Here is a 14,805-nt window from a genome sequence, read left to right as displayed (position 1 = left end):
GCACAGCACCCCTTTGGTTCTACTGGCCTGGCCCCCACATCCATCCTCTCACTCTATGGGTTTTGTCTCCCTGCTCAGCCATTCTCTCAGGTCTCTGCTTGATTTCGTTGTGTTTCTCAGTTGAGCAGATACCCTGCCACGAGGATACCACGATTTGTCCGAGGTGTTTGCAACGCAGAGCAAGAAACATTTGAGACAATTTTCAGTAGATATGGGTATGTTCTACGATCACCATAGCATTGTCATAGTGGAAGTCTCTTAACGAATATCAATTGGGAAGTGTATATCAGATTCTGGTCTGGTGCTGGAGCCAGCCTGCCTTTCTCATTTTTATTTGTTAGAATTTTGCGCATATCGAACGGCTGTGTCTGTTGCTGTTGCCACTGAATGTTGCAACGGGGCTGCCGCTACCGCTGCTTCTACCTCTGGTGGATCGATTCATGGGGATCGATGGACGGCGGGTGGAGGTGGAGGATGGAGGAGGATGGAGGTGAGGCGTCTCTCTCTCTCTCGGTTAGGCGGCGTTTATGGACGTTTGTCTGTCGTTGTGGCAGCACATTTTTTTCAATTGAAATTGTTTGCTGTTGCTCCGGGTTCTGGTTCTGGGTTTCGTTTCGTTCAACATATATATTTTTTTTATTTTGCTTTTTTTAGTTTGTTTTGTTTAGTTTTATTCGAAATTGCCATTGCGTTGCAGTTGCAGTTGAAAGCCAATTGTGGTGGATGTTGTTGCTTTTGGCGTGCATTTGAAAGCCAATGTCTCTGCTAGACGGCGATTGGCAAGGGTAACGGGTGCTTTAGGGGGTGAACAAACCCCCAAGATGTCCTAGAGCGCCACTAAAGGTTGTTGAATTGTTGAATTGTTGAAAATATATGGAAATTTCAACGGGGCCGTAACCTATACATCCACAAAAGCTATCCCTCACAATGTATCATCTGTGACATAGTTTCTAGATCTTGGTCTCCGGTTTTTCTGTGCCAGAAGGACTCCTTCTTCGAGGGCTCTGCAGAGAGTATGAATTCCTTCTTATAGCTCGCCTGGCATTCACTCAATGATTCCCCATTTTATTCCTTTAAAGTTAACCCATCCTATTCCAAAGCGGTCTATTTTATTATCATCCCATTCCATTGCATCAATCAAAACGCACTTACAGCCATCAAATTTGAGAACATATATCACCTCCATAATTGCTGCATTTAACGCTGATCACTTGCCCAGAGGCACCCTGTACGGAGGCAACTAACGCACAATTACCCACAGACACAAAATGCATGCCAAGAGACGGACGGACATACCTCACAGATACAGATACAGATACAGATACAGAAACAGATACGTGTACTTGTGTATAGTCGTATATAGAAGCACATTGAATGCATTTTATTTGCTTAGGCATATTTTTAATTTGCGAGGAAGGAGAACAAATAATGAGTGCCACACGAAATGGCACAGAGAGGAACAGAGACAGAGAGAGTGAGAGAAAAAAACAGAAGCAACGAGAGAACAACAACGAAACGAAACGAGCGAAGAACGAAACGAAACGATACGAACGAATGCGACTACACCCGATTGCGAGTACTCGTACTCGTACTCGTACTCGTAATAATAGCAACAAAATTTTCCTTTTCTAGGTCTAGGCCAGATGCACAATTACATTCTAAAATATGCACACAGCTGTACATATATATGTAGCAATATGTATACGTATATAGTATGGAGGTATCCAAGTGTTTGTGGGTAAGGGGGAAAAGCACAAGAACAGGCACAAGCACAGGTCCGGCTTGGAGCAACCCAACAGGTAACTCTGAATGGCAGTACTCTTAGATATAGGGCCTCAACCACCCATTCAACCATTCATCTGTTCGGGGGAATATATAATGCGATCCACCTGATTATTCCAACACGAAACGAGACACTGCAGCAGGCAGCAGGCAGCACGAGAGACTTGGCTTAGTCTCATTCTCAGTTCCTGCAACCTATAAATATTAATCTACATATAGTATATGTATGTATGTACATATGTAGATACATTCGTTTATATGTATGTATATAGATACATTATAGATGCACAAGCTGTAGTCACAGACATCCGCCTAATATTTTCTGCATTTGCAGTTGCCGTTGGCATTGCAGTTCTTAATGTTGTTGCATATGTATGGCTGTGTGGTTGCATGTTGTTGCAGTTGCAGATGTTGTTTGTTGCCGATGTGATGTGATGTGATGTTGTTCTTGCGAGCCTCTTACGCATACAATTTTTCGCTTTCGTTTTTCACGTTTCTGTTTATTCGTTTTGAAGGACAAGCCCCATGTGCCCCATGTCTAGTGCGAATGCGCGTATGTGTCGAAGTGTCTGGGTGTCGATCTGAATACCGAGCTGCAACAAGCAGCAGCAACAACATCAGCATCATTACGAGTACATATGCATCTATTTACACTTCGCATAATGGGCACGCACATGGGGCTGAGATTCCTTAACGCCTAACATTCAGTTCTGTGGAATGATAATGACTTCTTTCTGGGGGAATGGCCCCACAAAAATGCATCTCAAGGGTTATGCAACTGGTGAAGGGTACTGGTTCTTGTAGGTCGCGCCATTAAATCCACCCGGACTCAAATATGCACTCAAAGCTGGTCTGGTACGATATGTCCTTCTCTACCATACCATCTCTCTCTTTTCGCCTCAGACTTTTCTAGAAATTACACATTCACAAGTTGATCTTTTCAATAATTAATCGATAGATCATTTAAAAATATAGATGTGGTTGCTATTTATCGATGAGTTTCGCTTTTATCGATGCAATTGGATGTAAATAAGGGAAGATGCATCAAATAATCGGGCTATAGAATCTATAGACATGTGTATACGTAGTCTCTAAATTTAGTTAGACGTTCTCCTATTCTTGTGTTAATTGATTGTTGTAATTATCGATCTCAAGGATCATAATTATCGATATATCATGCCTTTTTTCTTATCTTTTTAACGCTATAATTGTAAATGTTAAATGTTTTCATATGCACATAAATTGCACTACATTCGAGAAACCACACATCCAATTAGTCTTTTTGCATCTCTGACACACATACGAAAGTGCGCCAGCTTTTCCGCTCATTTTCCCCATTTCCCGACAAACGCAATTTCCATTTCGCTAAACAGAGAGGGAGGGAGAGAGAGAGAGAGAAAGGGAGATGTCTGTCTATCTATCATGCATATCCGTTTCCACAGATATGCATAGATATTCGTACTACCTCTAGAGATCTGTGTGTGTGTGTGTCGGCACGATCTAAAAGAAGGCTAGACGTGGCACCAGATGACGGATTATGCCCCAAAGAGGCTGTGCGCTGAGAGTGGGCGTGGGGCGTGGGGCTTGGGTCTAGAGGGGGTTGCATTCGCATTTGCATTTGCCTGACAGAAGGAAGCTAATTAGGGGCAACACGTTGATCAATCCTCCCTAGGGGATGGCACGGGCAGGGAGCAAAGAGAATGTTTGCCAAAGACGGAAAATGGAAAATGCAAACAAGAAGCGACATGTTTGGATGCCATATAATATAGCGCCAGAAGCAGAGGCAGCGGCAGAAGCAGAGCAACAGCAGCAGCAGCAGCAGATTTTGCTTTTTTTTCTACATTTCATTTGGAAAGAGATGATGGGATGGGATGGGTTGGGTGTGGGGTGGGGTGGTGTGGTGTGCAGGGCACGCAAGCATTGCAAAAGGGGAGCAGAGCAAAGCAAAGCAGAGCAAAGCAAAGCAAAGCAAAGCAAAGCAGAGCAGAGCTTTCTCATACTCTCACAAAGCGCACACTTTTTGCTTTTATATTACTCTCCCTCTCTCTTTCTCTCTCTCGCTCTCTCTCCTACCTCTGTGTGAGTGTGTTTGTATGTACGTTCGGGTGCAGCGAACTAATTCAAGGCTGCATACCACACACGCTACGTTGGCGACTGCGACGGCTACGCGGTTGCGGGGGCTACTGTGACGGGGAAGCAAAAGCAAAAATAAAGCTATCACTGTGTTTGTTGCTTGCCTCTCTCTCTCTCTCTCCCTCTCCCTGACACTCTCTATCTTTCTGCTGCGCTCTCAGCTCAAGCGCTGCGCTCTCTGTCTGTGTATGTTGCTCCCGTCTGTATTCGTGTGTGTTCGTGTGTGTTTGTGTGCAAGACAAGTTCAGCGCTAAACATTCAAAGCCATGTCGGGTAGTTAGGTGGTTCCGCGCGGGGCTGGGCTTCAAGAGGGGGAGGGATCGCACCACAGACTGCGACTGAGAATTTTGTAAGGTTGTATCATCATCGTCGGCGGCCGTCGTCTCTGCTGCTGTCGACGTTGCCTTTTGTTTTCATTTCTGTCTTTATAACGAGATGCGACTGCGACTGCGACGGCGGCTACGACAGCGACGTCGGCACACGCTCTAATGCAATCCAATCCAAAGGCAAATAGCGAACATCGAACAAACTGGAACTAAAACTGAAACTGGAACTGAAACCGAGCTTCGTTCAGGGCCGGATCCGTTCGCAAGGGCCCCATGCTAAGGGGGAGGGCCCTTCGCCCCGCATTGAGTTCAAGTGTGGCCCCCCCGGTAAGCCTGCAACTTCCTCATTCCGCTCCTGGCAAAACGCATCTGCAGTAACAATTGCTCTTCGTCCACTCAGCTTTTAGTTTCTGTTCATTTGTGGGTGATGGGGTGGTGGGGAATGTAGAAAAGTGGAAGAGAAAGTGGGAGGATATAGCGAGAATAGGTAGGTGTAGGGGGAGGGGCTTTAAGAGGAAGCTGTCTCGCATTTCATGTTAATTTCCCGATGGAGAGAGAGAGAGAGAGAGAGGTAGATAGATAGAGAGAGAGAATGCACTTCTCCTATACCCCCCGCCATTCCCCTTCCCCTTCCCAATATCCTATTTCATGATTGTTTTTACTACTCTCCACCTCTCTCTATCTCTCTCTATTCCTCTTTCCCTGTATCTTTTCTTTACATTTCCATTGCCGCCGTTGAGGTGAAGGTGAAAAGTTTTGAACAAAAGTTTTCTTTTTCCTCTTCCCTATCTACCGAGTACTATTCCCCGGAGAGCAGACAATGGGGGCTCGGATGGAGGATGGAGGATGGGGATGCATGCCCGAACTGGTTCAGAGTTTTTATACGTAGTTGTTGCTGCTCTCGTGTTAATGGGTTACAGTGCAATTGGGACAGCGAGAGAGAGCAAAGGCAAGAGGAAGGGTGTGATAGAGGGGGCAAGTGGAATGTGGGAGAGGAGACGGGCTGTGTGCATATTGAATCAGATTAATATGTAATGAGAGCGATGATGAGGTTCGACTATCCAGCGAAAGGAAGGGGCAGGAAGCTTATAGTAGGGGTCGAGTCGTGCACAAGGCCTTTCCTTTCCTTTACAGAAATTTCCGGGACATAGTTACATTACATACATACATTTGCAGGAGCTTTGAGTCCTTAAGTAGGCCAATTTGTAGCCAAGATCTTCGTGGAAAGTTTTGAAGTAGCGGATTTCTTAGGGAATTCGTTTCTCACTATCAAGAATAATCGATTTTAATGAACCAAGCCATATTTCTCTATCCCTATGAATCCGAAATAGTTTTAGGGGAATATGATCATGATCCTTGACGCATCTAGAGATGTTTCAGAGCCTTGCCTATGTCAGCAAATCCCACAGTTACCTGCCTCCGAATCCTGTGACTAGATTCGGATCAATCAAAGCTCCTTGACCCATTTCTAACCAATTAAGATCTCTCAATGACCCCGCCCCCATACCCAAGAAAATAACTCATTAAACATTTAAATCTGCAAGTCGAAAACTTCAAATCGCTCAAAAACCTGACAACTGGACCATTAATCAATCTCCGGCTGGACAAAATGGCGCACCGCACAAAATGACTTCATTTCACACAGGCCAGGGGCATGGGGCACGGGGCATGGGGTAGGGGCCGCCGCACAAAAGAACACGAAGCCGTCGTAATGCTACTGCTACTGGCTGGCTGGCTGCCTGTTTTATAACGAGGCTAAGGCGAGGCTCCTGCCAAAAAAACGAGAACACAAAACACACAGCAACTAAAACGATATCCGTTAAAACTTGAACTCGGCGGTCAACCTGCAATGCGAATGCGTACAGCAACAACAAGCCAACAAATTTAGATAAGTCGCAAAGCAAATACAATACGAGAGTGTAAAATACAAAAAATCAAACAAAAAATGCAACAAAAATCGCATCAAACTAGTGGCAAGTGCATCGACCGCGCTATACCCTGGTATTATAGAATATTATATGAAGCTGGAGGTGGAGGTGGAAAGCTTCCTTAAGTTCGGAATACCCGATTTCGAATCATCATAATTTGAAGATTTGTCAATTCTTGGTATTCATTTCAGCCGTTTTGTTCTTCTCTTCTTGTTACCTTTTGATTACAGGGTATTCAAATAAGAGAGAGCCAGAGGGAGGGAGCGAGAGAGAGAGAGAGAGAGAGAAAAAAAGCAACCGAGAAGCAACAAAAAAGTAACAACAAATGCCAAAGCAATCAACAAAATTGCAAAGTGCATTTTGCACTGCCAACGTTTGCCACTCGGGCACTCTCAGCGTGGAAGGTGGGCAGGGGGCGGGGGGCTTAGGTGGGGGGAGGGAGGAGCGCTGGTGGGTATTTTGTTGCTGGTGACAGTGACGTGCACTCGGCCCGGTTCGGGTACGGTTCGGTTCAGTTCGTTTGCTGGCTGGCAATGGACAAATGAACGCCCCTGACATCGTTAGTTGTTGTTGTTGTTTTTGTTGTTGTTGCAAATGTTGTTAAAATTGTTGTAAGTGTGCTTTTTTTTTTTGTAGATGTTGTTGCTGTTGCTGTTGCAGTGCAACTGCAGCAATTGTTGTCGTCGCTGTCGTTGTAATTGTTGTTAGACAACGTAGTGGCGGTGGCCCGCGGGGGCACGCAGAAAATCCTGATTTGGTTATAACAACGCACATTTTGAAAAGCGAAAAACGAGCAACAAATTCAGAAACAACAGCAACGCCACACCGAAAGAAAAAAAACACAAGCTTCAAATATTGATTAAACAATATACAAATATGTATATATTTTTGAAAGGGTGTTTTGGGCTGTAAGGATTACCAGGAGATCCCCAAGGGATGAGGAGTTGTAGAACCTTTTTAGGAGCCGACTGTGGACGGTAGTTTTTGGTGTTTTTTTTTCCAGTGCACGGCACAACATGAATCTGAAATTCAAATTGGCAATCCAAATCCAAATCTAAAGCCAAGAAATGCGTGCACCGAGTGCTAGCTACAGCCCTGAGCCATGGCTAAAACGATACGATATAGTCACTCGGTAGAATGGAAAATGTCAGTGGATATAATCAAATAAATAATCTGGCTAAGTGCCGACGAGGGCTGCACAGAGAACAGTGATGGGAAAATATGACTTCAAGATGGAAAGTCGGAGACCAAACGGAATCGTACGGAGAAATTGCAGAGCGGACAACAATTTTTCTGGGCGGAAAAAGGAATCCAGGAATTTCGAAGAAAAGTGTTAACCAAAATTACATTAGGCCGCGAATAGGCCTTTGAATCAGAAGTACATTCCAGGACATTCCCCATCAAACGAATCATCCAATCGTTCAATCGAGTATTTGGGACAGAAGCAGACCATCAAAGTGATTGGCTTTCATCTCCCCATTCAATTGTCGACTTGTGCAGCCCTGGAGTGAGCGGTCTAACGCAGAAACTAACGCACTTTTCATTTTTCAAAAACTGCTCGGCCTGCTCGTGTGGAACCCCTTGACATTAATACGCGAGTCGCGGAGTCTGACTCCAAGAGAAGCCCAAGAGCTGGCCCCTCGTCCCCTCGCCCCAAGGGGGTGGCTGGTGCTGGGGCTGGGGTTCCGCTGTGGCCGCCGCAAAAGAACCTTGGACTGACGCTGAACTCGCACACAAAAGTGAACAATCTTTGCTGCCTCCATTCTCAGTCGTCTCCCGTCTCCGTCTCAGCCCCAGTCGCAGTCGCAGCGTTGACGACCGCTCGCAATGTCAACGGCTTGCCGGAGAGACCGGAGGGGGAGATCCGGGGAGCAGCATTTCAATGATTGCCTTGCCGCCCGAGACTGTGTCCGAGTCCGAGTGCTGGCTGTCGAGTTTCGAGTGTATCCTTGAAAACGAGAGTTCAATGCTTGGGCCGAGGGGCGCTTGAACCCAGTAGCAAGGACCAAAAGGAAAAAACGGGACCTCCAGACCCAGACACAGTACCAAATCCCAACCCCACTCCCAGGGCGAGGGCTTTTTGGGCGTATAGAAGGACCCTATGATTGTGCCTCGCTTACGGCCTGAACTTCGACGAAATTGTTCAAGTTCAAGGTTGCCGGAAAGCCAGCCAGAGCGCCCAAAACGAGTCCAGACACCCCCCCTCCCCAGTTTCGGGTCTTTGTCTGCCGCACGAACACACACACACACACACACACACACACACACTCACAGACATCTGAACACAGGCAGAGAAAAATGGCCGACTGAAGAAGTGTGGGCAGCCATTTTGTCTGTGCCCAAAACACCAATACCACAGCAAGTGGGATGTGGGGAAGGGGTGGGGGTGCCAGACGGCAGTTTAAATATATATATTCCAAACATTTCCTACGCACAAAACACATTTACAGCCCACTCACCCCCCCACACACAGAAGGGGAGTAGGGAGGAGTGGGCGAGGGCGAGGCAAATATCCTTTTGACCTTGAGCGCACAATTTCCACACGCAAAATTTATTGACCCGACGCAGGCGAACGAGTGGGAGAGAGAGAGAGTGGTAGAGAGAGAGAGCGGGGGGATTCGTCTGACTTGGCTTCGCCGCCGCGCCGCCGAAGGAAACTTGGAGAAAACAAAATGGAAAAAAGCATTGAAAGAAAACCCAAAATGGCCCGCCCCTCGGCCGAGTACTCCTCCCTGAGCTCTGTCTGGCTCTGACTGTGGCTGTGGCTCGAGAAAAGGAAGTAGGTGCCAGGACACGAAGGACGCAGGAGCGGGCAGCCGTAGAGGCGTCAGTGGTGTCTGTGTCTGTGTCTATGTGGGTGGTTGCGGTATGGTATGCGTATGTGTTTGTGGCATTCAGACGGTTCCCAGAACCGGGGAACAGATCCAGTCGCCGTCTGCCTTTCGTGTCAATAGACGTTTATTTGTCTGCCACCCGGCCACCCGGCCACACCCTCTCCCCTAAAAGTCCCTTTCCACCAGAAACCCCTACGTGTGGGTGGTGCACCTTCCTCCGATTTAGGCAGAATGACGAGACAACAACCCGAGCGTCCGTCGACATTTGTATTTTTGTCTGCGACTGTGACTGTGACTGGTGTCTGGGGCGGTGACTCTTGGCCAAACAGCAAGTGGCTGAGAGGTGCGGACGGGACGGGACGCGACTGTGGTTGTGGTGTGACTGGATTGGCGTTGGCCCTTTATAGGGAGGACATCCTGTCGGGATTTAATAAACAAGTTACTGGCCTTTTTATTTATTCCTGCCAGTTGTTGCCAGACCAGACAGAGTTTGTTCCTTTTTTTTTTGGGTGGCGGTACAACCAAAGGATGGAAGATTTTCCCAGTGGATGCTGCTTACCCCACAAATAATGTAATCAGCAAAACTAGCTACGTTTTAATTTCTAAATTGTGAGTGTCTAGAATTATAAATGACAGGACAATTTTCAGTTGCAATTGTTTTTGTTGTTGTTGTTATGCGAATTTGAATATTTCGAATTTTTGCAAAGCGCCTCTTTGGCGTCATTTGTACAAATGCTTTTCCAGATTTCTTGTGGAACGAAAAGCTCTTCTAAATGGCATTCCACACTTACGATCAATTCAATCCACAAGCCCCATTGGACTGTAAGCTTTGGATTGAAAGCTTTTGGATGGTAAAAATAAACTACATTCCAGCTACATGACATCGTTCGGTGGCGGCATCCAACGACCGTCAGATAAACCAGAAGTTCTACATTAATTTTACGTGAAATATACATACACCAATTTAACAGCCGTTAGTTCCCAATACCAACACACTCCGTTTTGAGGCGCCACTGAGCTATTTCAAATTTCATGTAGATACACACATATTACATGTAAGCTAAGCAATGTATATACACTTGCGTGTTGTACAACACTATTGTTTTAAAGAGTTTGGCGCCACGCTGCGCTTAAACGTTAAGTCAAAAAGTTCTTGTACAAATCTTAGAGATATGAAGATTGAGTGGGAGATAGATATTTTATGTAGACAACAGATATTGAAAAGACACTCTAAATTCGAACTATCACTCTTTTTATAGTTAAGTAAAGAAATCTCTTGACTTACCGCCCATCTTATCCAGCCGCTTCTCGATGTTTAGGCACTTGGACATGAGCTTCTCCACGAGCAGGGGATTCGCTGCGGCGCTGGTCACGAAGCGGGGCTCCTCCGCATGAGGCTGGCCGCCCATCAAGGCGTACTCCAGCTTGGTGGAGCAGTCACCGCCACCCACTGCGCCGCCTCCTCCTCCTCCATTGCTATTGTTGTTGATCAGATCGCCGCAGAGAGCGGCTGCAGCAGCTGCCACGGCCGCCGCCGCCGCCGAGTTGGAGGAGCCGAAGGCCAGAAGCGCCTGCTGGCCATTGGCGTCGCCACCATCGCCCAGACTGGCGGCCACCGAGTCGACCAGGCCCTGGGCGCTCAGTTGGGCGTTCTCTTTGGCTAGCAAATCGTCGCCGGCCACCACGGCGGCGGCGACGCTGGCAAAGTCATCGTCGTCCACCACATCGGCGGCAGTGATGACGTTATTGTTGTTCTCCTCCTGGAAAATACACAAAAGGGGGGGAGGGAGGGAGGGAGTGGGTTGTGGGGGGGTGTGGTCAGAGAGGGAGGGAGAGAGAGAGAGAGAGAGAGAGAAGAGCGGAAGAAAGGAAAAGAAACATATGATGAAAAATCCATTTAAACAAAAAGTAAAATCGAATCACCAATGGATCGATCCGATATATATATGTATATAGCAGTATGCATGATTGAGAATGTGTGGAATAGATATAGTTTTGGAAAACTTCTCTGATCTGTTCTTGGCGGATGTACATTTTCGACTTTCACCTCAACGGTGGCCAAATCGGACAGCAGGCTCTCGATCTCAAAGTTGCTCTCGGAGAAGCTGCGGAAGAGCTCGTCGGAGGAGTCGCTGCCGCATAGCGGCTCCACCACCACATTGACGCTGCGTGCCGCCGATCCATTCAGTTCCCCGCCAACTCCACATCCAACTCCGATATTCGTAGAGCCTCCAATTCCGCCGATTCCTACGCCCTGTTGCTGTTGATTGTTGGGATTGCCAGCCGATTGGATTGTGGGATTGATGCCTTCCGTTCCATTCACCGCTGAATCATCCTGGAAGTGAGAGCATTTGGTGGCATTTTGAGAGAGCGATTTCATAGGAGGTGTTTTTGGAATACAGGGAGTGGGAGTGGGAGTGGGGGTGGGGTTTAAGCAAAGCATTCTCCAAAGTGGATGGACTCCCAGAGATCGGTATGTTTCTTCGGAGCTTCTGTGGTGATGATCGAACAATGATTGTTGAATTTATTCATGGAAGCATGGAATGTTGCAAAAAGGACTTTTCTGGGTTGTTGAGATTATTGACGATTGGTTGTTGAAGATGTAGCTGCTGTAGATGCTGAATAGAGCTTGTGGGAATTGATGAATATTGGTTGAATAGGGATTGCGGATTGTGGAAATTGTTGAATATACATAGTTTGAAGTTGTTGATTAGTTGTTGAATAATTGGTGGATAATTCTTTCTCGAAATTGTTCAAAATATCGATGAAGGATTGTTGAATGTTTCATGAAGCTGTTGATTCGCTTAATTTAGTATTACATCTCCCCCGATCAGGGATCTTTTAGGGTGGACTCCCCACGGGAGGGACTCTCGACATGTACTCACGGCTATGCATGTTGCCAGATCTAAGCCACCGACAAGACGACCATCGTTATCCGGACACCAGAGCAGTGCATCGTCGATAAAGGGCATCGCTGATAGGGCAAAGCCTGCACTGCAAATGCTGTTCACTGCCAGCGTGTAGCCGTTTCCTGAATACCCTTGCCAGTCGCGAAAATTCTGCTCAATCTTGACGGCACCCAGGTCCAGGGTCTCCTCGTGGCTTGCCTTGAAAATGTTTCCTCCTTTTGTTGGCTTCGCTCTGGAAGCCTTCTTTTCTTTGATAATTTGATAAATATATAATTGATTCTTCACAATAAACCTCCTCCCGTTTCTATCACACTTTTTCAAAAAACGCTTTTATCCCTGTCTCTTCAAAAAAGATTTATCATAAGATTTTTTCTGTTTTTGGAAATTTCGTTGTAGGCACTTTTTATAAGACGGTTTTTGTTTTTGGTTTTTACAAAAAAAATTTGTATAAAATTTTGCTTAGATTTTTAGTCTTAATTCATGTGATTTTTTGTTGTATTTTTTGGACGCAAGAACACAATTTAAAAATTGGTGAAATATTCTTTCTCCCCTCTCCGTTTACTAGGCGTATACTTGATTTTTGATTTTGTTGAAATTTTTGAAATTTTTCTGTAAAAGTTTTTGATTTGTTTTTGGTTGCACACAAAAGTGTAAAAACGTTTAAAGAGTTCTTTTTTCAGTGTGTATAAATATAGTTTTGTTTGATTTTAATAATATTTTGGCTTTATTTTCGGAGTCTGGAAAGAAAAGAAAAACGGGTAATAAATAAATGATAATTGATTTGTTATGGAAAATAAGTATAAATAATCCCATCCCCATCGCCATCCCCCATCCTGCCCTACAACTTCCCCTTTCTGTCTCGCCAAGACTATCCATTGGAATTGAAAGTCAATCTGCAATTGAAACATTTTAATTTCAAATTACATTTGCATTTGAATTTCTTTTGGGGGAATTCCAGCCCAGCCCAGCCCGGCCCAACCCCACCCAACCCAACACAGCCCCACAGCGGCCCATCAGCAGCCCATAGGCCATCGAAATTTGCATCTGCAACAATGCCGCATCATCGTGCATCCATTAAAATATATATATATGCACAATACTATATCTATACGAGTGTATGCATATGTACGAGTAGGTACGAAAGACCGCCGAAAGACAAGAAGAGGCTGAAAAATATAGAAAGTCGTCTTGTTGCATTGTTTCAATTTTTGTAGTGGCTGCGGCTTCCGGTTATAACTAATTTTCTTTTGAATCAAAGCTGTGCTCTGCTCCCTCCCCAGCCTCTGTTCGGTTTTTGTTTGTGTTTAAAGTTCAATAACATTAGAAATTGCGAATTACAACATAAAAGCAAGAGCGGAAAGAAAACTCTGCAACGACTGCAACACCAACACGACAGCTGCATCCCGAAGGGGTGTGGGGGGACGGCAAGAAAACGCTCAACAAAGACGTACCACGCAAAAAATGTTGTGGTAAAATTTTAACTGAAAAAAACTGAAAAACAGAAAAAACCCAAAATAGAAACAAAACAAAAAACAAAAAATCAAGCAGAAGCAAAGCTGGAAAAATGCTTTTTACATAACATGTTACTGAACCGCTTGCACACACCAACACCAAAACACCAATAGCTACACCAACAAATACACCAATACCAACACCAACTAGTTTTGCACTCGCCAAATTCATTACAAGTGAAAGTCCAACAACAACAACAACAGCAGCAACAAGCCACTGCAGCAACAGTGCAACAGCAACCAACAACAACAACAGCAACATTCAACAACAACTTGCATTCACAGCGCAAAAAGTTCGTTAACATTGAACTACACTACGAAGCAAACGAGGCGTAATACGAAAGAGAAAAATGTGCATACACTGGAAGACACAAGAAGTAAGTGTCGATTGACATCGATTGAAAATATCATACATATATTCCTACTTATTTGGATGATGGCCTCTACCAAGAAAGGCAGTATTACAAATATGAAACCTAATAAATAATTACTGAATAATCCAATTTTAAGCAGCAGAAAGAATATAGTCGTGATATTTATTACAGGATTTAGAATTATTAAATCCATACAAAATGATATGGAAATGTGTATTTTATTCATTTGAAGGGTTTTGAGTTTTGACTGCTGGAATTTTCTGTGTATTGTTTTTTTTTCAGTGTAATGAAAAATTACAGCAGAAAACTTGAAAGCGCAATGGCAACAACAACATTTGCAGGCAAGCGTTAGCTGAAAAAAATATTGAAAGATGTAGAGGAAAGAGAGGAGAAGAAAGATACAGAGAGGAGAGCCAGAGCGAGGAAGAGTTCGCTTCGACAGTCCACAGAGCAACATTAGGAATTAGGAACAGAATTAGAGGATGTTGCGCTAGCAAAAACAGGAAGAACATCAGGAGCAAGGGCAGCAATACGAAGAAAAATCTTTAGAGTGGATCGCAGCTCAACAATAGAAACATCACAGATGGAACAACAATATCATCAATGGCAGAACATGAACAAAACACGAGCCAAACATGAAGCACAAAAGCATGAAGTTTCCTAACAGCAATATAGAAGAGGGAAGGGAAGGCAACAACATAGACATTAGAAACTGCAGCAGCACCAGAAGCAACGCTAGGAGTAAGAGAATTACTACGAACAACAACAACAACAACAACAACAACAACAACAGCAGCAGAAGAGAATTTTATTACTTTCAACAGCAAACATCATAAGACAGATCCATTGCTCCGACTTATAGACTCCCTGCATTGGCCCTGCATCGGTGGTAAGGGTGTGGTGTGGTGTGTGGATGGGAAGATGGGAAGAACATAGTCAAAGCATAATCAAAATACCCTCTGGGAAGGGTATACTGTCAGACGACACGACCAATAGAGACTACGACTG

At 45.1% G+C, this 14,805-nt stretch overlaps 1 protein-coding gene across 1 annotated transcript in view; it reads right to left on the bottom strand.

The window, feature by feature from the left end:
* The window catches only part of LOC108152913 (ecdysone-induced protein 74EF), a 39,136-nt gene extending 26,901 nt beyond the window's left edge, over positions 1–12,235 (bottom strand). The window contains exons 1-3 of the mRNA XM_017282590.2: positions 11,889–12,235; positions 11,036–11,338; positions 10,289–10,763 (exon numbers count right to left, since the gene is read on the bottom strand). Coding sequence (XP_017138079.1) covers positions 10,289–10,763; positions 11,036–11,338; positions 11,889–11,975 — 865 coding nt within the window. The 5' untranslated portion in view covers positions 11,976–12,235. The remainder of the gene's footprint in view (positions 1–10,288; positions 10,764–11,035; positions 11,339–11,888) is intronic.
* Positions 12,236–14,805: the final 2,570 nt, after the last annotated feature.

The sequence above is a fragment of the Drosophila miranda genome, chromosome XR, assembly GCF_003369915.1.
Source record: "Drosophila miranda strain MSH22 chromosome XR, D.miranda_PacBio2.1, whole genome shotgun sequence".
In the NCBI taxonomy this organism is placed as follows: Eukaryota; Metazoa; Arthropoda; class Insecta; order Diptera; family Drosophilidae; genus Drosophila; species Drosophila miranda.
Note: the sequence above shows the minus strand (reverse complement) of the source record. Positions and strands in the feature narration are given on the sequence as shown.